The sequence below is a fragment of the Cyanistes caeruleus genome, chromosome 1 (assembly GCF_971803275.1).
Source record: "Cyanistes caeruleus chromosome 1, bCyaCae1.hap1.1, whole genome shotgun sequence".
NCBI classification, from domain to species: Eukaryota; Metazoa; Chordata; class Aves; order Passeriformes; family Paridae; genus Cyanistes; species Cyanistes caeruleus.
This window is the reverse complement of record NC_141701.1, coordinates 8,897,104-8,922,783: the sequence shown is the minus strand read 5'-3', so window position 1 is coordinate 8,922,783 and position 25,680 is coordinate 8,897,104. Positions and strand designations below refer to the sequence as shown.

Here is a 25,680-nt window from a genome sequence, read left to right as displayed (position 1 = left end):
GGAAGAAAAAACTCTATTGAACTGTCTGCAGGTCAGTAATAAAATATGTTTTTAACTAATTATATTTTTCATCAGAGATAACATGCATGAGGAGAAATAACTCTGCTTGATTGAATCAACAACAAAGATGAACAAAAATATATAAGTGGAATTATATGAACTCTTTAATGAAAAAAGACAAACTTGTGAATAAAAAAAAGAAAATAATAACATTTACACACAAAGTGTTGTTGTTGTTGCAGTTACCTGTCAAATCCAAGCTTAGAGTCCATTTGTTTCTGTTTCTCATCCTTTCTTTCTTGCATCCTTTTTTGAGCCTCTTCCTTTTCTCTGGCCCTCCTGAGAAGGTAAGTTTGTTCCTGTTCTCTGATTTTCCTTTTCACCTCTGGATAGTTTTGAAGTGCTTTAATCCTCTCCGAACGTTCTATTTCTTTACTATCCAAATACTTCCCAAAGGGGAAAAAGTATCAATATAAATATATGAGATATTATAAACATATCCAAATCAATAAATCTATTAGACTCTAGTTTAATTTTGATAAAGTTCTCTTATAATTAGAAATGCATCTTTCACATATCAATAGCACTATGTAAGTTATGCTTTATTACAAGGAATTAACAGTAACTTGCTATTCAGATCTGAAAATGGTTTTGTGTGTCTAAGATCTGCTTTTAGCGTTTTCCAAGAATTTTAATTAGTCTTAGACTATACAGTACAGAGAGTCCCTTCAGACATTTCTGGTCTTTGTCTGACTTTGATTCAGCCCAAAATTATTTCTTTTGATGTGTAAGTTTACTGCCAACTGAGTAAGTTAAGTCTACTCTTAATAAGTTAAGCAGTGCCTGTGCTCCTCTGAGGAAAATTGTGAGAACATATTTCAGGCCTGAGACTGTTTCATTGACAGGAAATAGTTACATCAGTTCAGCCACAGCACAAAACCACAATCTCTAAGTATCTATTTACAGCCAATGCAGTGTAGTGCAATTTTATACCAACTTGCATTTTTTTACTGTCTTGCACTACAGGTTTAGTACATATTGTTGGAATGGTACCAGCAACCCACTAACTTTCTGCGATCATGTTAATAATTTAAAAATACATTGTATATAACAACCACAAGAAAAAAAGTGCCAGAAATGTACAATACATTTATTTGGAAAAAAAAACCAAACCAAAACAAAAAAACCTTTGTTTAAGAATCTCCAATGAAGATGACAGGAAAGTTAATGAATAATTGTGGTTCCATGAGAATAGAACCAATAATTATCATATTATTTATTGAAGTATTTCATTCTTTGGAATATAATTTAATTTCCTGTGAACATTAAGAAAAAGTCTATTAGCTTTCCAAGTACAGGTGTTTATCTTGTTTAGGATAAGTGTTTTCAGTCAACAGTACTCATGCTTTATTTGGATTTAAATTTAAGTTTTAAAATCTTACTTTTAATTGATGAAGAGTTGCCACTACAAACTGTCTATAACCTTCAAATTCAGTACATGGGTTACCCATTAGAAACAACTCCTTCAGATGAATATTGCATTTTAGGGATTCAATACTGGAGAGTTCACCAATGAAATTTGCGGTCAGGTCAAGTTTCTTCAAGTCTTCACAGCCTGTTTGAAAGAAACCTTAATTCAATTTGTCCATAACATAAATGTACATGATATACATAGACACATGTACACACGTGGATATAAAACTGTCTCCATTTGTGTTCTGTAAACTGATTTCATTCTATCAGAACACATCTTTTCCAAGACTCTTTCTGAGTGAAAGAGCGACTCACAGCAAAAGTTTATGAGCTTACAATATTTACAGGAATAAAACAAACTCAATAAAATACAAAATACCATAACATTACTGGTTTTATCAGTATCAAAACTTTGAGGACATTTACAGATGAACTATTAAATATTTAATTTTCACATAAGCTGGATTTTATTTTTACAGTCTGTTTGCCTTGATATTTCTTCTCAGCTAAGTCTCAATCATATGGCTAAAATCCAATCCAATTGCTTAAGGACAGCAAGATCGATTAGGAGTTTCAGTTCTGAGTATAGTTAATCTCTGGTAATATTATTCAAGTACCAAGATAAGATTTCCCAAAAACTCACTGCAAGTTACATTCTTCACTTTGTGGACTCAGCTGTCATTGTAAATACTTTATCTTTGGTTAAATTGCAAATACCAGTGAGAAAGTGTTTGTACTAAAACAATTCATTATAAACAGAAGCTCCAAATTAGGCAACAAAATGCTCTGGAAAATTTATTTTTTTTAATTTATCAGCCTCTCTTTTCATTATAATGTGTGCATGAACCACAACCTTGACTCTTAAGAGTAAAAAGTTTAGCTGGGAGGAAGCTCAGCTTTGATTCACATCACTATAATCACTTTCCTTTCCTGATCAATTTGCTAAGTTTTATGAACAGTTAAGCTGTTAAGAAAGTAAACAACATAGAACAATTTATTAGGGAATTTAAATAACCCAAATTTATGCAAGGTCCAACCTCAAAGGTTGTAATTCCTAAGTAAATGACAAATCACAGTAATAAATAATGCAGCCTGACAGATGAACTTAAAATTTAGTGGCACGAAAACAAATGCGACTTTCTCAACGAATTCCCAAATATGTAATAACTACCTACTTCAACTTTTTCAAATTTGTGTTTAGACCATTTGCTTGCTTTTTATTTAAGCCATCCTCTTGAACCAGCTTTCAGGCTTAAAAATACAAAATAAACCAACCACCCAATTAAACAAACAAAAGAAAAACAAAACAAAACCAAATCAAAACACACACACACACAACCAGCCAACCAGCCAACCAACCAGTTTATTTGGTTTTTTTTTTTTTAATTTTTCCTTTGTCAAGGTGGGTATGTTAAAGATACAGCAGCTGGCCTAATCAGAACTGAGAAACAGAAAACAATCAAGTCATAAATCATTCAAGTAATATGGAATGTGTTTATGGGTTGTGCCAAGTCTTAGATTTTAATCTTGGAAAATGCCATATTTTGCACATGAAATGTGCAAAAGTGACAGGATAAAGGATTAAGCACAGATAAAACAGACAGGATTTTAAGCAACAAAAGAGAAAAAAATCCTCTAAAAACCTCTTTTAAAGAAACACAGACCCTCAATGCAACCTGCACTGAGCACAGAGCCTTCTTGTGTGTGACATTTGATTCCTGAAGATCAAATGTGACCCAGAGACATTTAGAAAAGTTCAATGAGAAAAAAATCAGCAGTAGGAATTACTTGCTAGAAAGAAACGTTTATTGAAACCCTGAACCCAAGGATCCTCTAAGTATCCACAAAAACCCTCACAGTTGGGCACGCTTACTGGCTTCCACCATTTCACAACTTAAGTGTTCTAATATGAAAAGGCAAAATGGATTTTTCAAAATCTCACCTTCCAGATTTTCAATTCTTTCAATGTTGTTCAAAGCCACATTTAAATATTCCAGCTTCTTTAGTTTGCCCACATTTTCTGTAACAAAACATAGATGGATTATTTCAGTTTTCAGCACTGGAAAGAACATTATGGTTTCACTTGCTTATTTTACTTGAAAACAACAATGAAGCAGAAAAGTAGGAAGGACAAATCAGAGTACCACATTAATGGATATTAAAATTTTAATGTTAATAAAAAGACAAAACAAAAAACTTTTCTGAAAATGCAAAATAAAAAAAGCAAAAAGAAATAAGGAAAGTTACAAACACATTTTTATCACAAACCCATAAAACATGTATATAATTCAAGAGGAATGGCTGAAAAAACATAGTGGAACATTCCATCTTGGGAAACATGACACATCTACAAATTCAGTGACACAAATCCTACCACAGTTTACTAAGAACTTGGAGAGGTATTTTCTACAAAATTCACAAACAAATGATGACATCAGTTTCTCAGCAAGAACTTGTGCAGCTTAGTTTTGTTTTTGCTGCAGTGTTTCTGTAACAGCAGTGTCTGTGCACATGATGATGTGACAGCCAGTGGTACCACTCGTGCATGCTGTGGATGCCTGACAAGCCCCTGCCTGCTCATGGGGAGGGCTGACCCTGAAGCTACATCAAGGTTTGTGTTAATACACAGCCCAACAGAGCCAATATAAACCATTTTGCTATGATCTTCAGAGCACGCTTGGAACTGCTGTATCCTCTGCAAGCACATGCTGCAATCCACTGGAAGAATAATTTCTGCACTTCAATACTTTGGAACACAGCCCCTGTTGACAACGTTTTTGGTCACCACCATAGTGTCAGGAGGGGTTGGTGGTGCTTGTTTTGGTTGTTTTTTTGTTTTGGGGTTGGTTTTTTTTTCATTTGTTATTAAGGTATTACCTCAGAAAGCTGTCACATTATACAATAATATATGAATCACCAAGTTGCATACTTTTTCAACTCCTGCAGTTATATTATGGTAACATAAAAATTGCTTGTCTCAAAAATGAAATTGCTGAAAAAATTTTGTCTTCAAAAAGCAACAATCTGAATATGGTATCCTGTGCTAACCTGAAGGAGGCCTGAATGTTGACAGAAAAACCACAAGATAGTATCTTGTGCCTTATTAAGGACACATTAACAGAGAGAAAACCAACTCATTTTAGTCCCTCTTTTGATGGGGTAAAGAAGCAGAAAGCATGTTAAAAAAAACTTGTTCTTTCTGGGAGATGATTCCTCCACTTTAGGAAATGCATATGTTATCAGTAGAGATAGAGCTTCCTGATCACCTGATAAGTTTTTCCTCAAGAAAACTTACAGCATTTGCCTACAAGTTCAGAGCACAGAATTTCCTCCTAAAACCTTAGTATTTTTCTTCTTCCTGTTAAGGAACTCGAAGAGATATAGTAATATAATTTCTGAACATTTGCAACTTTTCGTTGTTCATCCAGACAACATGTGTAGAATCTAAGCTTTTCCAGCCCAAGGCTTGATGTCTCATTTTCCAATATGGAACAAAACCAGACCATGTGAAATTTTATCTTCTCCTGCCATGCAGGAAGACCATTAAGCATACGAAATAGAAAGTTTAGTTCACGCACACTAGTCAGTATTTTATCTCAACAAAAATTATTTCACTGTTAACAAAAAGATGATTTTGTGAAAATAAAATTTTAAAAAGAGCCTGAAAAGCTAATCCTGTGACATCAGAGTCCATGGAATATGGTAAACTCTTTGTCTCTCTGTTTGCCAGGAGATGGGATATTTGAACTATATCCTGCTTTTTGAAATTTTAATTCATAAAATCACACTCAATATTTTAATGACCTGTATCTCAGTAGTATCTTTTTAATTTAAAATTTCCCATGCAAAATTCTGAGCTTCTTAGAAATTTAATAAAGAAACCAAGAAAGGAACTCTTGTTAGCAGAACATTCCCTTAAGTATAACAGATTACTTTTTTTTTTTCCTGATTTCAGAATTATGCATGTGAATACATTTTAAAAGAAACATATAGAGAAAAGACTTACCAATTTTTGGAATTAGGTTATTCTGAAGATAGAGAATTTTTAAATCTCGACACCATTTGTCAAGATGCTCTAGCTTTTCTATTTCCTGCTGATGTAAAGAGATTTCTTCCAGTGAAAAAATTTCACAGTTGTTATGTTCTGCACGTCTTCTAACAAGATCTTCAGTGACTGAAAGAAACATTAGATGTCATATTTCCCTGTAATAATTTTCTGCCATCTGACTTATGAGCAAATTATAAAATCATTAAAATATTTTGTTCCACCATACCAAATAGCCTGGTAGGAATGACAACAAAAATAAAATCTGCCAGAAAAGATAAGATATCAAGTACCAATTAGCTTCGACCCACTCCACCACAGTAAACATCTTTTGTGAAGCACAATCACGTCACCTGTAACATTTGCAAAGATCCATATGAAAACTGCTGATTCTTCCATAAGAATATGATACAACCCTTGCAGAAATTAATCCAGCAGACACTATTTACAGCATAGCTTGGGTTGCAGATTGATTCATGTAGGCAAGTAGTGGAGTGTTTTATGCTGTTTTATTTCCAGATGCCAGATGTTCACACCACAGACAGCAGTGGGGGGTAGAAGGAAGCAAAGTACAGTGTGTCATCATATTCTTCCACAAGCACAGCATGCACAGAAATAAGCAGGATAAATGCTGAAAGTGGGCAGATATTTTTTATGCCATAACTAAGTCACACTTACAAACGTTTATGTTAGAATGAAATGTATACCTAGTATTTCTTAGGCACTACCAGCTCATCAGAGCCAGAAAAGGAGTTTCAGTGGCTGAAAACCACCAGAGACCTGGGTTCAGTTATCATGTTGTAATATTTAATGCCAGGCAGTCTTTCAAACAGTGAAAATGTTCTGTATAACAAAGGCAAAGAAATTCTATAAGAACCAGTGCTCACTCCTGAGCCAGAAGCTAGAAGTTTGTTTTCAGCACACAGCACCAAAAAGTGCCTGCATTTTCTTCTCCTTGACAAGCACTGGACTACAGTGAAGTATGGAGGAAAACCACAGGGTTTTATCAAGTCAGCATAGGTATTTTCATTGTGTTTAATGCTGAAAAAAAAGACAAAAAAGCCTTCCAAAGAGAATCTGAAGAAAAATAGGTAAAAAGAAAAAATATATAAAGATCTGTGAAAACAAACTGTTCTTACCATGCATTAATTAAAAGTACTCTTTCACTTCTTTGTGTCAGGGAGGTTTTGTGAAATCATCCAGTTTTATTAATGGTCATGGGATGGCTGCACACATTCACAGTGACCAGCAAACTGTACCAATACAGCCCAAACTCACATGTGTCTGTACAGCTCCTCTGCCTGCAGTCTTTGGGAAAGGGGTGAAACTGGTTGTGTTTGTATTACATTATTTAAAGATATCCAGGCTTAAATTTCCCTTCTGCTTAACAGAGTTTCACCTGACAGAATTAATTTATAAAATTAAATGTGGAGATACAGATATTGATTGAAGGGGGAACCCCTCTGCACATAAATCGTGTTGGGGAAGGTGTCTTTGTCTCTTTTAACCATATTGAGCAGGTTTATTGCATCTGAACAATCATTTTCCTTTCCACTCATTTAAAGTAACAGAAAAAAAAGAGGGAAAAAAGTCAATAATCATGACTAAATACTTTAGTCTTCACAATAAATATAAAAAAACATTGACATTTCTAGACAGTTACTTGGCAAAGCTGCTGGAAAAGAAAAAAAAAAAGCCTGCTACTACTGTGTTTGGTGGCAGATTTTTCAGTGCCACTATTATCAGGTAATTTTGAGTAGAAGAACAATACTCCACAATCTGCATACATACACACTGGTAGCAATATTATGCTCTATAACCTTTATACAAAAAGAAGGCATAAAAACAATTCCTGACAGCTTAATTACAGTCCAATTTCCACTTGCTGACGAAAATTGAAATTATTTTTGCAGTAATTCTGCAAAATTGTCCACTTTCATTAACAGATAATTGGCAAAGCATAGACAATCATTCCCAACAGAAGCTACAGAAAAGCTTTAGAAACCTAATTTGAGATCCTGTTGTAGGGAACTGCCTGAATATTTGACATATTGTGTAATATCTAGTTCATTTAAGAGGAATGAGGGGAAACAAGCTTACAAGAGAAAACAAATATTAAACAGAATTTTAAATAACAGCATCTCCAGGACATTGATAAACACACTGAACTCACTAAAAAGTTCATTAACCAGATTTTCTGGCATTGTGTGCAGTAATGGGACACTGAAGTAGCAACCTGAGAGATCACAGCTACTCCCAGGTTCCCATGAACACAGGAGGGAATGAGGAATGGCATCAACCAAGTGGAGAGAACAGGTCTTGAAGTTCTAATGCCAGGGCTTCCAAGAATTATGTTTTACTCAAAAAAGGAAGCAGAAATGAAGGATAGCATTAAAGATATTGAAAGAATAAGCAGATTGATAGCTGCAGGTGTATCAGGAGATGGTGGGGGAAGCTGCATTTCAGAAAAGCGAAGTATGCAACCATTACTTTAAGATTCAAATTCATGTTGCGCTGTTCAGGAGATAAAGTCATTCTCCTTCAAGGCAGCGCCTGCTCAAAGAAGTCATCTGCCAGCTTCCTGCAGGGAGAAGGAGTTCCTGTCCAAAGCACTGTTTTAGCCCAGCACAGGACTGAAGTCCAGTGAAAATATACAATCAAAAAAGATTACAAGACAAATCACAGATGAAGGGAGCTCCTGTTTCATGAGTAAAAGGTGTGAGCACTCAGTCTTTTGGGTCATACTTCTTTATCTGGAAAAGATGATCAATTCATAAGTAACAGTATAGAGTATTTTACTTCATTTGGGGTTTTTCCACATCTGACAGACCTGGGCTCAGATATAAGCCATCCTATCCAGCATCCCCCCTTGGAGGGGCTGCCCCACACAAGGAGGGGTCCCCTCCGACCTGGGCCACCCCAGTCCCCACTGCTGGCCCTCCCAGGGGCTGTTTTGAGAGGAAAGGAACCCCTGTGGTTCACGTGGTGAGATAAAATGGGGGGTTATTGCCAAGGAAGAGAAAAATCTGACAGTCATCCAAGGGAGGCAGGAGGGCAGGGGGCTGCCAGGGGACTGTGGGTACGATAGGCAAGGGAGACAACTGCAGCAGGAGGGAACGTGAATCAGAGAATTGTTTAGATTGGAAAACACCTGTAAGTTTTCTAGTACAACCAACAGGGCTGGGTTGTACATCTAGTACAACCCAGCACTGCCAAATCCACCAAAAAACCATGCCCCTAAATGTCACATCTACATGAGTTTTAAATAACTCCACGTGTATTGACTCCACCAGCTCCCTGCTCAACCTGATCCATTGCTTGACAACCCCTTCCATGAAGAAATTTTCCCCAACATCTAAGCTAAACTTCTGGCACAACTTGAGGCCATCTCCTCGCGTCCTGTCACATGGCAGAAGAGAGCGACCGCCCTCTGGCTACAGCCTCCTTTCACGGAGTTGCAGATAATGGTAAGGTCTCCCTGAGCCTCCAAGCTGAGCACCCCCAGCTCCCTCAGCCGCTCCTCATCAGACTTGTGCTGCAGCCCCTTCCCCAGCTTTGTTGCCCTTCTGAGGACACGAAGGAGGCGTGCAGGGTGCGGGGTCCGTCCCGCAGAGGAGGGCAGGCGCTCCCCGACACTCACTGTGCACCATGGCCCCTCAGGCGCCGCCGCCATTCCAGCGCTGCCACAGCAACGGCGCGGCCGGCGCTGAGGGCGGCGCCGCGGCCTGGCCGTAACCGGGCCCGAGCTGCGCCGGCCCGGCCCTGCCTTCCCTCGGCGGGCAGAGATCAAATGGCTTTTCCTCAGGCGGAAATCTCGCGTCTCGGCCTTTGAGTGACGCTTCTGTCCTCCCCCGGCATATCCGTCAGCTAGCTTGCCTCACACATTTTAGGCTGAGAGCTTGTTTTCCGTTGTTTGTGAAAGCAGCCTGTTCCAGCGAGTCACAGCCTTGTACAATTTTAGAATCACAGAACAGTTTAGGCTGGAAAAGATCTGTAAGATCGTGAAGTCCACCCGTTAATCCAACACTGCCAAGTCACCACTAAACCGTGTCCCCCAGTGCCAGGCCTACACCTCTAATTTTTCTAGGGATGATGATTCCATCACTTCCCTGAGCAGTGTGTTCCAATTCTGAGTCATGATTGGCATCAGATTGAAGTGGGAACATCAGGAAAGTCAGTCTGTAGTTCCTACCCATCTTAATTAACCTAAAGGTCTGATCAAACCTGAAGGTCATCTTCTACTAATAGGTAATTCACTTATAAATTTAAATAAGGGAGTAGGAATTTTTACAATAATCAAATTCATTTCTTTAGCCATTTACCTCTGATGTAAATGCAACTCTCCAAAGCCACTCTGCACCTTTCTATCTGTATTGCAGATCAGAGGAGTATGAAGGTGTCATTGAGTTAGGACTCCTGGGATTTGTGGAGATGATGAGACACAAAGGAACAGAGGTGTTTTATACACTTTACAGTATTTGTCCTGGTGTATCTGACTGAATAAGTAACAACTCCAGGACAGCGAGATTTACAGAGCTGCTTAGTTGTGGCCCATGGCCCCAGCACATAGTCACAGACATTAAAGAAGGGCCACTAATCCTCCTACCTACACATTTATATCAAATTGCAGGTCTCTTCAAATAATGACTTTTTTGCTCGTAATATTAATTTTTCACTTGGAAGCAGAATTCACAATCAAAGTATTTTAAACAAGGAAAAAAATCTTGGTTTTGCTGTGTTCAGTATTTTAAACCCTGTATTTACATTGTGTTACATTGAAATGCCTATGTTATTTGGTTAAACTGAAGTCAAGGGGTGAGAGTATTCATCCCTTTTTCAGATATCCTAGATTATAGTTCTGAAGAAAGGAATATAAAATCTGCAATTAATTAAATTACCAAATATTAAAGTGAGTGGGCTGACTTGGTAGGTTGCCAGGTGCCCACCAGCTTTTTTTTTTTCTCACTTCCCAGCCTCAAAAGAAGATGGGGAGAAAATATGATAGGAAGCTCATGGATTGAGCTAAGGGCAGGAATGTCAAACAGCCATTACCATCATGGGCAAAACTGGTTCAATCTGGGGAAATTAATTTAACTTTTTGCCAATTAAACAGCATAGGATAGAGAAACATAATGACAAATCTAATTCCACCCTCCTTTTATTTCTCCCTTCTCCCCAGCTCAACTTCACTCCCAACCCTTGTATCTCTATGTCCTGAGTTAAGCCACAATTTGTATGTAGGTCCTGTTTGACAAATCTAGTTAAACTGCAGGACTACTTCTTCAAGCAAGTAACTTCTCACTTGCGATGGCCCAAAAGAAGAATTCTGTACACCAGTGACTGAAAAGCTCGCAGGGTGTCTGTTTTTCTCTTGTGAAGAACAGTTTTGTTTATGACTCAGGGCTAAATTATTCAGGAAGACAGTAAGCAGCACTTTGGAGTATGTGTTTGCAACGCACTGGTCCTCACCTGGTGGTCTGGCACACGCAGGGCAAAGCTAGGTGCTGAAGCATGTTATTTGCTGTGTTCTTTATTTTCATGTAGTTTTGTTGGGGGTTTTTTGTTTAAATTATGTACCAAGAGCTTTCAGCAGCACAAGCCTGAAATGCTGGCATGAAGCAATGTATATGCCAGAGATAATGTAAAGAACCAAATTACAAACAGTACAGTGGAGATGAGAAGGAAGAAAACGTCGCCTCTGGCATACTTTTCCTGAAGAAATTGAGTTTACTGCTTTAATACATTACAACTTTGTTACATGTGTAAAACAATGCAATATGTATTTCTATGTAACGACAAAAATAAGCTTCATAGCATTATTATTACAGTGCTAGCATTTATAGCAATTATAATATTATTAATACAGAGGAACTTTGAACATTTTGACTTTGTCCATAAATACACTCATGTAAGGTGCTCCAACCCCAGAAAATTGAGATTCATGTACAAAGCTGTTGAAATGCTGCAGCTTAGAGTCTCAGCTGATTGATACCCACTGAGAATTTAAACCTATGTATTTTTATTTATTACCTATTGAATTACTGTTTTTTTCAAATATTATTTTTATTTTATTTTTCTATAGTTCTAGGTAATGTAGTCACCAGTACAAAACAAGGCTTTATGTTTGCACTAAAGTACCAAAATCCCTCCCTCAAGGAGCACAGAATCTGCAGGGCAGGACATGAACTCACAAATAACAAGTATTCACTGAAATACATGCAATTTCTCATAATAATAATAATAATCTTCATTACTTAAAAACATTCTCAAATACAAGAACAAATGAGAACAGGAACAACTTTACTGGAATGGAAATGCCAAAGGTAGGGGGAAAAAAAACCAGCATGAGAAACAGCAAAAAAGTAAACAATATAAAAGAAGTAACTGTTTTGTTCAGTGTATATAAAACATGCAAAGATTTTTATAAAATAGTGCAAACAATTCATAAAAATATACATCAAAAAGCAGATTTTGCAGAACTGGACTACGTGGTCACGACCTGTATTCCGTACCGTGTTGTTTATTCCATATAACTTAAATTAAAGATGTTAATCTTTCTATGCTTTGGCTTCTATGAGTAATGCTTTCAGGATAACTACAAACCAGACTTGTTCACAGACCAGGAACATTTAAAATTAAGTAATGGCACCAATATTACCATCTTCCACATGAACATTTCCCCTATAAAGCACTACATGACATATTCTCAGGAATGACTCTGAAATTCAGCTGAACACATCTGAAGTAAGAGAATATAGGACAAGGTGTAATTATAAAGATCATATCTATTAAAAAAAACAATAAATTGTATGAAAAAATACACAAGGGTTTATAAATCTACATCACAGCACTTCTATTTGATTTTCTTTCTGTAAATAAGGTGCTATATGAAAGGGGAATAAACATTTAATTACTGGAGACAAAAAACCCATAAAATTCTAGTTCTTTTCTCTGTCTGTATATGTGTCAGTTAATCACTAATCAATAAGTGGTTTTACTGTGAGAGGATTATATTCCACAGTTATCCTAGGCTTGATAGTGTAGTTAATAGAAATTGCAAATACTCATTACCTCTGAATTTACACATTTAGGTTGGAAATTTTTTTCAGTTTTACATCAGAAAAATCCTGGCTTCAATTTTTCATCCAACAGGAAGAAATATATGATTGTGCCTCTTTTCAGAGAAAAAAGATGAGGCATGTTTTTATGTCCACAGGAATATATGGAAGGGAACTGCCAAAGCCAATCAGTCTGATAATTGACTAGAACTTTGTTAATTCAACATCAGTGAATACCAGGGAAGGCAGATCTTAACATCCTGAGCATTTTATTTTTAGCCCTAGAACTCCTTGAACAATTGAGAAATTGTCTCAGGAGTTCCCTCTCTCCAGCTTAGAACAATTCCAATTTACAGTTTATATTTATTAATAGACAGATTATAGGAATTTATTGTAGACCTTTTTTTTTTTCAATCTCAATCAGATTTTTCTTTGATAGTTTACAGTGAACTAACGAGTTTAAAGTGAACTCTTCTAGTTTTCAGCATAATTGCTTTGTTAACTGCAGGTAATTGTGGTCTTAGACTTTTCTCTCAGAATGGGATTTAACTTTACAGATTATTATTTCAAGAGATTATTTAAATACTAAAGATCTTTATAATCCTTTAGTTTTAAAAGTGATTTTAGTAATGGACCTTTTATGATAGTCATAAAATAGATAACAAACTATTTACATGTTTTACCTATTGCTATTTGCTCTCAGTTGTCTTTGTGCTTTAAATAAAGAGGAATTATTTAATACTTACAGTATTATTCAAGTGCATTAACTGTAAGTAAATATGAGATGAGTATTATAAATACTGTTTTAATTACATAATATATCATAGCACATATACTAAGCCACTATCCAAATCCACTATATTGGATAGCATGATAACAAGAAATTAATATATAAAATATGGGATAGCATTGTTTTTATTTAAAAAATATTTCACAGGAATTACAAAACATTTTTTATTATTGAGACAAGATACTACAGGTGCAACACTTTTTTGCATGATTTCTTTCAGGTAGTCATCAAGAGCTAAGGCTTCACTCATGTTTGACCAGAAGAAAAATAAACGTAAAATTAATTGTGTTTTAGAGGAAGAATACTATCAAAATCTGTTGGGTTTTTTTTTTCTCACAGGAACATGTATCCACAGCCATAAGGAGGTATCCAGGAATTCTATGCTGAAGAGCTGATGAAAATAAATTTGAGGAGGAGGAAAAATGAAAACTATTATTGAACTCATTTGAAAATGCACAGAAGTAACAAGTCTGCTTTTAAATTTTTATGAAGTGCAAGAGATGAGCAAGTTTTGAACTGTGGAAGGTCCTGTCTTGCCCTTGTCTTAACCTGTGTCAATCTGTGTTTAGTTTAGTCCTGCCATGCAACAAGTGCCCAGTTCTCTACTCCATCCTGTTGTACCTGCTTTGGTTAACATTGATGGTGGCTTTCAAAGCCAGTGAGCTTTCAAGCTCTGATGTTTCAGCCCTTACATAAACAGTTCTACTGACTTGAAGTGCAAGGTGTGGCACCCCCAGCTTGGCATGCTGTGAGTAGGACATTTTGTCACCATAGGCAAAGTGATCAAATGACTGCACTCCTTTCTAAAATGCTTTGTTCTCAGGATTAACACCCTCCTTTAAGAGTGGAAAGAAAGGTTTTCCAGGTTGTGTCTGAAGCTGTGCACATGCTTTTAGATCTCAGAAGCTGAACTGCACTCAACCAGGAAACTGCTAAAGAAGCTGTTCTATCCACACTATAAGGAACACAAACTGGGCACTGCTCCACTTGGTTCCTCCTTTTCTTTTCATTTTTAACTGTACAAAGTGGAGACATAAAGGAAATAACAAAGCCAGGACAGGCATGATGAACTCCAATTACAAATAAATCAGTGCTCTTGTTTTAAGAGTTTGAGCTTCAGTGAGGCTTAGAAATGCTTGATAAACAGAAATTGGAGTGTGAGGATGAGGCTTGAATGAAAAAGAATAGGGAATAGAAGCATATCTAAGTGTTTTTCTGATATTCTGGACCAATTCATGTTGATGCTGCTTCACTGCTTCAGTGGAATGCGACCAACTCAGAGCAGCACAGCACCTGGTCCTGCTGTTCAGTTCACACTTGGGATAAGGAAGACTTGTTTTGCTTGTTACTGGAAAATATGTTTTCTCTGGGCTGAAGCACAGCAATTGTTAACAGCTTACACTATTTAGACACTGCTGCCAGACAAGAGAAAGAAAATATATAATGCAAATGCAGTAAAAAATGAGTTATAGACATCAAATTGGAGTAATTTGCAGTGAAAACTGGCAAGGGTCCTGCAGTTAAACCTTCTTTTAATGGAAAGTCCATGGAACCTTTCTAGGATATTTGAACCCTATAGAATCCTATTCTATAATAGGACTCATCCCCAAAAATATGGAATTCTTTCTAAACATAAATATGTACTCACCAATTGTTCTTTATTATTGTTTTCTGTGGGGAAAAAAAAAATAATACATTTTTGTATGTCTTGATTTAAATCACAGTTTCTTATAATCATTTTATGTTATCCGTAGGTCCTGTTTGACAAATTCAGCTAAGCTGCAGGACTACTTGTTTGAGCAGGTAACTTCTCACTTGTGATGGGCATAAAAGAGGCATTCTCTGTATACCTGCTGCTGAAAAGCTCTCAGAATGTGTTTTGTGAAGAACAGCTTCCTTATGACTCAGGGCTAATCTATTCAGGAAGAGGGAAAGCAGCACTTTGGGGCATGTGCTTGCAACACACTGGTCCTGACCTGGTGGCTTTGGTAAAACCAAAGTTTTAGGGACTAGAGACATAGCAACAAACTGATGCATCATCCCTCAAAAGGTGGGACTGTCGTTGCACTAGGGCTATCCAAGTTGTGCCTTGCTGTTTCTGACTTCCAATGTACCCAGTTCAAAGGCTGATCTGACAGATTGTCTTGGTGCCTTTGGCATACACTGATCTCCCAGACCCTGATAGCTTCAGAAATAAAAAAAAAATCCTCTTGAGCTTCACTTTCACCCCATAACAATTCAGATAAGCACAAACTTTTAAGTCTTAGAAGCATTTTGTATTTTAGACATTTACAATTCTGGTGGTGCAAAAAAGGTGAAGGAATGGTAATTCATAAATCCATACTTGCTTTCAGCATGAAGTTCTATGTGTGAGCTAATGCCACCCTGGGTTAGAGAGGTCAAATGATATCAATTCTGCAGTCCCTGGAAGGTGATGATGTGGTGAGCATCATAATTAGGTGGTTTTATTTTTTCCAGTTAAAAAGAAAAGGCTAGGTCTGATGTCCTGGGAGTGGACTTCAGAGCAAGGCTTGAAAGTGACCTCTGGAATCATAAATTACACTGCTTGGTCTGTGTCTGCATCATGTTCTGGTATATTAGGTTTACCTCCCTTTTCTGGTACAACATTTATTGCACATTTATGCAAAGGCAGGTTTAAGAACGAACAGAAAGTTTCTGCAAATACAAATCAGTAACTGGAAATATGGACTTAAGTACTTCAGTACTGGAAATATTGAAGTCAAGTACTCTGGCAGCAACTTCAGATCCTACCTTCTATCTTCTGACATGAAAACAACAGCAGGAATCTCCTTTCCCTTCTTAATATAAAATTTCTAAATTCCTCTATTCATCACTTGACACTGGAACCACTTACCAAAACTTAGTTGTTTTGAAAAATGCATCGAGAGTGAAGAAAGTTGACACAGAAGCATCTTGGGACAAAAGAACTGTGAAATTAAAATGCAAAATGCTGTAATGGATTGAAGGTTGCATTTATCCCCATATGACCATATGCTGCTCTTATTAGGATCAATAAGACCCATGGATATACATCCAAAGATAGAATTTGGTCCTCAGATGTGACTTAGTAAAAAAAACCCAACATATATTGGCAATAAAGAAATTCTGTACTTACAAACTAAAATGATCAGCAACAAAGTGGCAGACAGTCCTCCCAGAAAATATCTGAGAACAGAACAATACCCAGAAAGGTTAAAAAAAGCCAAAGAATGCATATTGGGTTAAAAGAGGTGAAGCCTGGGTAGGAGGAGGAGGAGGGGTTCTTGCAGATGAACCCTCTGAACTCTGGTAGGTGAACTGTAATTTGAAACCAGATTACGTAAACTATTGAAGATAATCTCCTGGAAAGAAAGACCTCAACATTCAGACTGCAAGAAAAACCCACTTAGAAAGACATGTATCCATTCTGATTCTTCTCAGCCTGCCAAAACTCCTGTCAAAGCAGACTTGGCAAAGTAGCTTTCATATCTGCATGCATATTTCTTATTTTTGTGCATATCTATGTAGCTTAGGTATTTTCCTGCATCAACTATCATGTGAAAATATATTTTCACAATAAGATACATATAATTTTGAAAATATGACCCTTAATTGAAGTTTTATTCACCAGTTGAAATGAAGCAAGCACTCATGTCAGAAACAGAAAATAAAAGAAATAAAAATTACCTTGTACATACTGAAATGATTAAGCACATGATCAGTGCAACCATCTGAGAAATGACATTTTGCACTGTCCTGGATTCTAAAATAAAAATCAGGAAAATAATGGGTTTTAATGAAAGTAAATATATGACAGGAGGTGTTTGCAAAGGCTACCTTCAGCCTGTGAGACCAGTCTCTTTGGTTGCTTTGAAAGAGAACTCGCCTGGAGTGATTCAAAGCAGAAACCTAATTTTCATTCTCTGGGTGTCTCTCAGGAGTCTTTTTCCCCCACAACTACAGAAACACTGTGCCCTCCATGCTCTCAGAAAACAAGCCTTTCTGCATAATTGCCTGTTTCAATTTTTGCTCCCATGCCCTTTCCTCCATTTTCCTCTTCACTCCTCTTTTTTTTTTCTGAAAAATGGATGAGGGAAAGATGTGAGCAGGGGGTAGTAATCAACTAAATACCAATTTTGTGATTTTATTTTTAATCTTTCATTTAAAATACATGTTTTAGTAAATAAATTCTATTCTACAAGGGACCAGATCTATATTTTTAATGTATTTTCACTTCACTCTAAAAATGAGGTGTGCCAGAATAAGAACATAACATACCTGCATTGCTCCAGGTCTCTTCATTTGCATTTATCGTAAAAGAGCAGGGTTTTGAAGCACAAAATGGTTCCTCAAAATGAAGAAACTCATCATCTTTGGTGAGAAATGATCCATTAGGTGCTGGAATTTGCCTTTGTGACACATGGTTATTACATTCAGAAGAAAAGTCTGAATCACCTACAAGAAATGCATATAAAACTGAGATTGCACAAAAGAAGAGCTCTGAGACTTTGTATTAATGAATTTAGGAATTAATTACTGAATCACAGGAGAGTTTCCAAATTGTTAGAGGTAGGGAATTGGTGGGTTCAAATGCAGGAGAAAATATGCAGAGTAAAGACAAAACTGCATAGAGCATAACAGATGAAGTTATTGAAGGAGCCAGGTGAAAGCAGACAGTGCCAGGTATTAATCACACCAGAATAAACATTCCTGGTGATGACTTTGCATTCAAATTCAGTCAAAAAATGACTTTTTGGCACAGAGGTCTTTGTGGATTCATACTCAGTTTTAATGCCAGGAGCTCTATTTGTCCCTTAGAATTCTGTAGTTCATTCTATCCTTTACTTGCACACCTTGGCTAACACCTACAAAATTTCCAGAAAGAGATACTCAAATACGCACTAAACATAGACTGCAATGTTGTATCTTGATTACCAGGTACCTGATCAGGGCTTACCACTATCACTGTGACTGGCTTCTAGTTTACTGCATCCATCAGGCCAAGGATCCTCTACAAGGGAGAAATCCATCCTGCTGGGAATGGTGGAGCTGAGCCATGAGCTGGAGGCACTGAGATTGAACAAGCTGTCAAGAGAGCGACGGATTTTCTTCCTTCGCCTGAATATACTAGAAAGAAAAGATGTGTTGCCAAGGAATAGAGCTAATTATTCTTGCTGAGCAGGGACAGAGCTCTAAAGCTTGCAGGAATGACATGAAAGAACCAGGTTTTGGGTGCTGCTTCCAGCCCAGTTTTTAACTCTGGGCATGTCACCAGGAATGGCTGCTGCATACCACAATATGCCAGGGAATGTATTAACAGCAGGGCTGATCATGCTGTTGTGATTCTGGATACTGTGGTACCAAATGATATCACAGCTACTGGTCTCTGATAGTGCTGTGTCTCATGCTACCTGTGATTGCCATCCTACCATATCCTGTTTGAGGTAGTCTGAATCCATTGAATTCCAAGTTTTTTGAACTACATTTTATATACCTTCCTAAACCGTCCTTCTGAATCAATTGATGATTTTCTTTGAGTGAGAATTCCAGGACTGGACCTTTTTTATTTATATATATGTATGTGTGTGTGTGTGTGTGTTTTAGACAAAGATATTTATATTTATACTTTTTTCTTAGTCCTTATCAGAGTAACACCCACCCCATTGGCAAAATGAGCTGTAGCTCTCTCCTTTTCCTTTATTGGACACAACTTCAATTATAGCAACAACTGTGCACTAAGGAGTTTTTGGGTAGTAAGATGTGACTGAAAATCAGGTTATTTCATTCAATGCACTCTCTAAAGCAATTGAGATGTTCCCATTCAGAAGTAATGCTGGTCTTATGCCAAGCAATATGTAGACAGACACAAAGACACCTCCAGATAAGGCCAGAGATGTGGAGGCAATCGCCAACATGGATTAAAATGTACATATAGTTCACTTACCGAACTAAATTCTCTTTATATGTAACACTTGTGTGGGATGCTGTCAGTGTTATGTTGCCCTCTTCATCAGAAACAAAACTGTCTTCTGTCAAAACATAATAACCATTAGAAAGCAGTCGAGGGCTGCGGCGGCATGTAGGAAGGGAGCCTGTCAGAGGATTTGTGGAGCACTCATAGGCAGGATCGTCATCCAAAAAAGCACAAGTACAGCTGAAAAGTAGAAATGAAAGCCTCTAATTTAGAGGTCTGGACAGAGCAAATTCACAATTTAATAGTAATGAATTTCCATTCCCAGCTGATGGGGACTGGTAATGACATAGATTTAAATACATGGATGTGATGATATTGCTCTTTACCAGGGGGTTTCAGCCAGCTGACGTGTGCATCACATGTTCCAGAGCTTCAGATTACAGGAGGGATACATGCCAGGGGAGCATTTCCTGAAGCATGGAGCCAGCTTGAGCTCAGAAGTGCTCGGTGTGTTTCCGTGGCAGTGTTCTTGGCCAAGGAGTCCTGCCAGACCTACCCCGACCTGGAGCCATCAGAGGCATTCCAGTATTTGGCTTTTCTGAATTCCTCTACATGGCACAAACTGGGTGCCCCTGAGCCAGGCAGGATTTACTTGCTTTTTTATAATCTGGCCATATTTAGTGAAGATTTAAGGATACATGACTTTTAACTCTCACAAATCCTAGAATGCCATGCAGCTGGAACAAAATGGGATAAAGCCCAGATATTGTGATAGCTGCATCCAGGACTGAAACACAATTGACTTTGGAATGAAATACAGCACAGAAAACTATACTCTCTGGTGTTTAAAATAGAAGTGAGTAGTGACTAAAGACTAAAATAGTAGTGAGAAGTGAGAGGTGAAAGGATCTAAAAGTTGTAGACATTGTACTTAGTTTGACTAAAATTTAATTTATGGTTATACCTGTTATAAATCTGTATTGTGATATTGGCTTTCACAAGTATTAAGATGAATATTATATGTTAAATACTTTTTGGCTATGTATGTACTTTTTTTCTTGCTAAGAAGTTTTAAGCTTAAAGGAATCTCCTAAGTACAAGCAAGGAGACCCCAGAGGGCAAAGACAGTGGGGCCCAAGCTGTTATCAGGAGAAGATGTGAAGCCCAGCTGCTCTCAAAGGAAGGATGAGGGGCCCAGAGTGTTATCAATACTGACCATTTGCAGAAGGAAACCAAACTCAAAATAATGCTCATCAGCAAGAATAATGATGACCACCAAAAATAGTGCTGAACAGCAGAAATAGAAATCAAACAGAGCATGTTCTAAATAGGCGGAACCAGTGTGGGGACATGCTAAATACTTCTTGAAAAAGTTTGAATATGCATCAAACCCTCACAGCAGGAGGGGATAAAAAGAGTGTTCACGAGATACCAGGTGTGTTCCTGGCAACCCGCCAGGGCACCCGGCTGTTTTAACCCTTTGCTTTATTTCCATTGTCTCCTAATTGTCTTTTTGTTTATATTAAACTTTTTATAATTTATTAAGTGAATCTCGTTTTTAACATACCTTTCCATTTAACACCTATGAGTTCCAATTTGCCATGCAGTGATGTCATGGAAAGAAATGAAGACACCGGATTGATTTAGTGTCTGACCTGTGTTTCAGTAAGAGATTTAACTATCCCATATGGCATGTCACACAGAGATACCATAATTTCAGTGTAGGGAAAAGCAGATGGAAGAGAGATACTCCAAAACCCTGTAATTTCAAAGCCAGTGTTTCCAACCTCAACAGCAGTACTTCTGAACTTCCATTTTGGGCAGTAATTAAATTATTATCAGCACTACAGTTCTCAGTGGCCCAAAGGGGATTTTTACAAAATCTACACCAGAACAAAAATAAAATTAAGGAAGTGTAACTTTCCTTAATACCTTGGAAAAATATGTCTTGAGAGGTTGTGTCTATGCTCTCCATCATGTGGTGTTGAGCCTGCAGAAGCAAAGGTGAAATAAGAAGGAATCATTATCATATTCACTGACAGCTTGTACATACCAGAAAGATAATAAAGAAAGCTAAAAATTGAAAGAAAATTAAAGGATTCATTAAAACATATGAAAGGATATGAAGGATATAAAAGGATAAAACATATGAAAGAATCAGGGAAAGACTTAGTGTTTGTAGAAAACTCATTTCAACCAGGACAATACAGAATCAGAGCCAACAGAAATCAGATACTTTTACTCTGCCCAGATAACAGACTTGAGAGAAATAATTATGGACACAAATGCAATAACTGCAGTAATTTTAAAGTGTTTTGCCAGAAATCTGCTTCATGCCAAAGCCAGAACCTGAACTAGCACTAGATACTGAGAAGAATGGAAAGGCCACCATTACCACTATATTTTATTTTCCTTATGAAAATTGCAGACATAGCACAACCAGCACAGGGATTGCTACAGTGACAAATATTTGACAGTAATATTGTGGCAGGAGAATAAGGAAATAGGATTTGTCTGGATTACCATTGCTCAAGTGTGCAAAGGGCTGCTAGATGTTCCACACCTGACAGAATCAATCTTACAAAACGTGAGCAAGGGCTATCCATAGGGAGAATTTATGTCTATTATTACATGAAAAGATAAAAGATATGATCTTTCCCTATATTACCTTGTCTCTCCTGAATCTTTAGAGCTTCAGACTTACAACACTGTTAGTAAGTGCTCATCCTTCACCTCCAAGAGGAGATAGGGCTCAGAGAATTTTATATTTTTATGTTCAGTTATGAGCTGAGGCAAATAAAAGACATGAAGGTCAGGGTTTCCACTTTGGTAATCTTGTTTAACCTCCTTGGAAGATCAGTTGTCAGCCATTTCACAGGGTGTGAAGTCTGACTCACCCTTGGGACCAGGCAAGGTGAAAGAAGTAAAATGTTCAGGGTATTTTTTACAAATCAGTCCTATTACCCTGGTCCCATGCATACTGTTTCTCCTACCCTTTGTAAAAAAAATCACTTTACCGTGAACAAATTATGCTCTAATGGCCACAAAAATAACTTGAGGTGGAGAAAATGGAAAGAATGGAGGAAGGTACAGAGAGATCAAGAAGCATCAGTCAGAATACCACGGAGCAAGTTGTACAAACAGTGGGACCAGTGGTGTATTTCATAGTTTGACATGTATTTGAGCTATTTTTAACATACAACTACCTCCTGAAATAATTTCTCTTATTTCAGGCAAAATCACGATTCTTAAATGTGTAAAAAAATATCTTACATTCAAAAGCAAGAAATGCATTCAAACTCTAGAAGAAAATACAGGGATGACTCAACAAGCAGTGTGTAGATTTGGATAAAAACTAAAACAAGCAAAATCCTAAGTATTATCAGTCAAAAAAAAATCCCCTCCACAAGGTGTTTATTTTTATTAAAATTGACAAATGTATCCAAATCTATTTGCTCTTGGAGTTGAGGCAACATATGATGTTCCATACATGTTGAAAAGTACTGCTTCACACACCCTAGGGTAACAGGGAATATAGATTATCTGTAAAAGAGTTTAAAAAGAAACAGAAACATGTTTTATTTTGTCTTGTTTGAAAATTAGGATGGGTAAGATAGTATCAGCAATATAGATCAAATTATTAGTCATAATGGATTCTCACTTAGGCAAAAGTAACTGTTTCTACGGCAAATTTTTTTGAAAAGGATATATAGAAGTATATGTCAGGATCAATTATACCTATCATAACTCTTTAATAATCTGAGTGAAACATTCCAGCAACTGAAACCCACAGCACAGCTGTATTGCACGCAATTCTTTCATTTATGATAATAAAAAGCAGCAATGTCTAAAAAAAGAATAACTTTTAGGAGTGGCAGCTTTCCTATGGGGTAGTGTTTTCACTGTAAGATGTTGACACATACTGATCACAGTGGCAGGACAAACCACAGTCTTTCTGTTCCTCATTTGAATTCTCTCATAACTTTGCAAGGTATGTCTTTGCAGCATGTTTATTTGCCACCCTCCAGAGAAATAAAATTTAAGATAAAATAGAGTATATTCATCTATTTATAAAAGAAAGTGAGCAATATACACATGCAGATATACTACTGGTGAGGCAAGGCATTACCCTCTTTTCAAGAACAATTAATAAGTAGTTGTAACTTGCTTTTAAACTACTTTAAGTATCAATAATATCAAGCTTCTGTGAACAGTAATAGAACAGGCAGCCCAACAGATTTTTTTGCTGGCCTTGATCGTGAAAATTTTTCGCTCATGAATAATGAAGAGAGTTCTTGAAAATAATTCAATCAGTGATGGAGAAAACATGGAAACTTCATGTTGCAGACAATGCTGCACAGTGTTCTGCTTTCATTTAATATTCAGTCCAATTTCTGTGCTATTAATAGCGTGAGAAGCTATAGTAATGACATAACAAAACAAAGCTTCTCAACCATCACTGTACAATGCAGCAGTGATATCTGTGATCCATGAAATGAGCCATCAACACAGCACGTCTAAACCATGGCATGAGAAAAAGCCAAGAGCTCTATGAAATCTCGCTAAACACAAATCTGAGGTGAATGAGGCAACATTTTATGTCAAGAATCCAAATAAAAATTTAAGGCAGCAACCTCCTTTGGATTTCAAAACACACAAAAGTTCATGTTGTAATATAAACAAAAAGTCACTATCCAAACCAGTCAGTTTTACCTACCTTGCCCTCCAAAAATCAAATTAGTGTTTAAGCCAATGATGCCTTCAGTATACAATCTAAATATTTACATTAGTACCTACCAAAATATAGCACTAACTATTCAAATGGCTGAAACTCAAGCCAACCAGTTTTATTCTATTGTATCTACCAAACACAAGTGTCTACAAAGGGAGTTTTATTTGTTCAAACATATCGGTTGTTTTTGAAGTTGTTTTCTCCCTGTAGGTAATGGTAGCAACATTCACAAAAACGCAAAACTTCCTGAAGAACAGCACAGAAATGAATCCAAAGCTTAGCTACTCCTCAGCTAACTATATTAAGAGATAAACAAGGCTAAAATCCTTCAAACCTGGGAAATCCATTTCCAAATTAACACATGCGTGCCGAGCTTTTCCTCAGCCGGGACTGGTGGAGCTGTTCTGGGGAGCTTCCCGGGAGAGCCCGGCCCAGGCTCCTCGCAAAGGCTGCTCTGACAAGTCCCCTGTTTCCTTTTGAAAACAGCCCGTGCAATCAGCGGCACAGAGCCCCAGTGAGGTCACGCTTCCTGTAAAGTAGCCTCACATCAGAAGCATTTGTTGTGAAGAGCAAAGCGAAGATAAAGATTAGCCCAGAACGCTCCTGCCGGCTGTTGCGAAAGAGAAGAAGCACTAGAAATAACATCTCGCTCCAATGATCACACAGAGAACAAAGACACAACCTTTCCTCATCAGTGACACCGTTTTGTTTCAGATTTGCTTTTCTACCTCGCACAGAAAACTTTCAAGTTGTGTATACAAATAATTCCATTTGTTGAAATACTTGTGAGCCTGACAGGCTTTGATGTAAGAAAATTATCCAATTACCAAAAAATAATAATACATTTTGCAAAAGCACTGTTGTACAGAAGATACATTTGGTGAGAGTTCAGAGCTACATCTCACAGCTGAAAACATTATTGCAAATATATGCCATCAATGTTAATATAAATTCCATTGAAAGGAGAAAGGAATAAAGCCATTTGTAAACATATTCATTGTTGCATGCTAAATGTGTCATATTGTGTAAGGCATCATTCATCACACCTTAAAGTATAAAAAATAAATCCAAATCCACATAACAGAAATAGAGCCTGAATAAGATATCCTGCAATCAAAAGGATTTGGCTGCAGAACTATTACATACAAAAGTAATATAAATCAGCTGCTTGACACTGAATTGTACAGCCTTAGGGGGTAAAACTTCATCTCCAAATAGATAAAATGATCTAGTAGTTTTCTCTCCTGATGCCTGTATGTATCACTGACAAAAAATGAAAGCATAAATCTAGTAAAATTTTATTTATTTGATGATAGTTTGTGGGGTTTTTTTTCCCCTGGAGAACGAAAAATACTTCCACTGATAAAAAGAATATAAAAATCTCACCTCCCAGAAAAGGAAACAAAAATAGGAATTAGGCAATTAGGATGTTGCAAAAGACCTCCTGTTTGTGAGTTAAACTGAAATGAACATTTTATGATCTTTTTTCTCAAACATAAAAATAGGGACACGGTCAATCTTCACATCAGTTCTTTTAATTTAGTGGAATTATGTCAATGGGGAAATTTAGTCCAGCACTATTTCCATGGATGCATGGGCTTCATCACAGCAGCATTTCCCTGGCCACCCTGCCTCTCTACAGGCAATGAATATAAATTCCCAATGATC

At 37.1% G+C, this 25,680-nt stretch overlaps 2 protein-coding genes and 1 long non-coding RNA gene across 28 annotated transcripts in view; 1 reads left to right on the top strand and 2 right to left on the bottom strand.

Moving 5' to 3' along the window:
• The window catches only part of DNAAF11 (dynein axonemal assembly factor 11), a 67,181-nt gene extending 57,075 nt beyond the window's left edge, over window positions 1-10,106 (bottom strand). For 11 of the 22 annotated variants that reach the window (XR_015283696.1, XR_015283692.1, XR_015283700.1 and 8 more), the window contains exons 1-5: window positions 9,159-9,321; window positions 5,480-5,647; window positions 3,416-3,493; window positions 1,443-1,615; window positions 247-446 (exon numbers count right to left, since the gene is read on the bottom strand). Coding sequence is in view for 12 of the 22 variants with exons in the window: in XM_023921534.2 (XP_023777302.2) it covers window positions 247-446; window positions 1,443-1,615; window positions 3,416-3,493; window positions 5,480-5,647; window positions 9,159-9,168 (629 nt within the window). In the remaining 10 variants the exon portion in view is untranslated. Of the gene's footprint in view, window positions 1-246; window positions 447-1,442; window positions 1,616-3,415; window positions 3,494-5,479; window positions 5,648-6,657; window positions 8,993-9,158; window positions 9,677-9,840 lie in introns of those variants that run through there. The other 11 variants (XR_015283709.1, XR_015283714.1, XM_086878655.1 and 8 more) reach the window with 6 other exon arrangements.
• Window positions 9,229-20,821, top strand: LOC111925146 (uncharacterized). 2 transcript variants are annotated; one of them, XR_002862077.2, is made up of 6 exons: window positions 9,277-9,766; window positions 10,698-11,019; window positions 11,607-11,841; window positions 13,706-13,891; window positions 15,121-15,169; window positions 18,305-20,821. It is a non-coding gene; the product is annotated as an uncharacterized LOC111925146 (long non-coding RNA). The 2 variants fall into 2 exon arrangements; XR_002862075.2 differs by lacking the exon at window positions 10,698-11,019 and having other exon boundaries at window positions 9,229-9,766.
• On the bottom strand, window positions 11,226-24,496 carry TMEM71 (transmembrane protein 71). 4 transcript variants are annotated; one of them, XM_023921538.2, is made up of 10 exons: window positions 24,347-24,496; window positions 21,213-21,270; window positions 19,311-19,520; window positions 18,324-18,493; window positions 17,645-17,821; window positions 17,054-17,129; window positions 16,503-16,552; window positions 16,242-16,314; window positions 15,015-15,037; window positions 11,226-13,757 (listed from the first exon to the last, which is right to left on the bottom strand). In XM_023921538.2, coding segments are annotated over exons 1-9 (828 nt in total). In that variant the 5' UTR covers window positions 24,360-24,496; the 3' UTR covers window positions 11,226-13,757; window positions 15,015-15,036. The 4 variants fall into 4 exon arrangements, 3 of the variants coding, with proteins under 3 accessions (XP_023777306.2, XP_086734853.1, XP_023777305.2); XM_086878727.1 differs by having other exon boundaries at window positions 18,324-18,451; window positions 24,347-24,480; XR_015283729.1 differs by lacking the exon at window positions 17,054-17,129 and having other exon boundaries at window positions 13,002-13,757; window positions 24,347-24,480.
• Between the last annotated feature and the right edge of the window lie 1,184 nt (window positions 24,497-25,680).

Coding starts and splice junctions, on each gene's coding strand:
- TMEM71 (XM_023921537.2), bottom strand. Junction 17,822..18,323: donor AGCCAGTCACAGTGATAGTG/GTAAGCCCTGAT, acceptor CATTTCTTGTAG/GTGATTCAGACTTTTCTTCT. Junction 17,130..17,644: donor AGAGACCTGGAGCAATGCAG/GTATGTTATGTT, acceptor TTTTTATTTTAG/AATCCAGGACAGTGCAAAAT.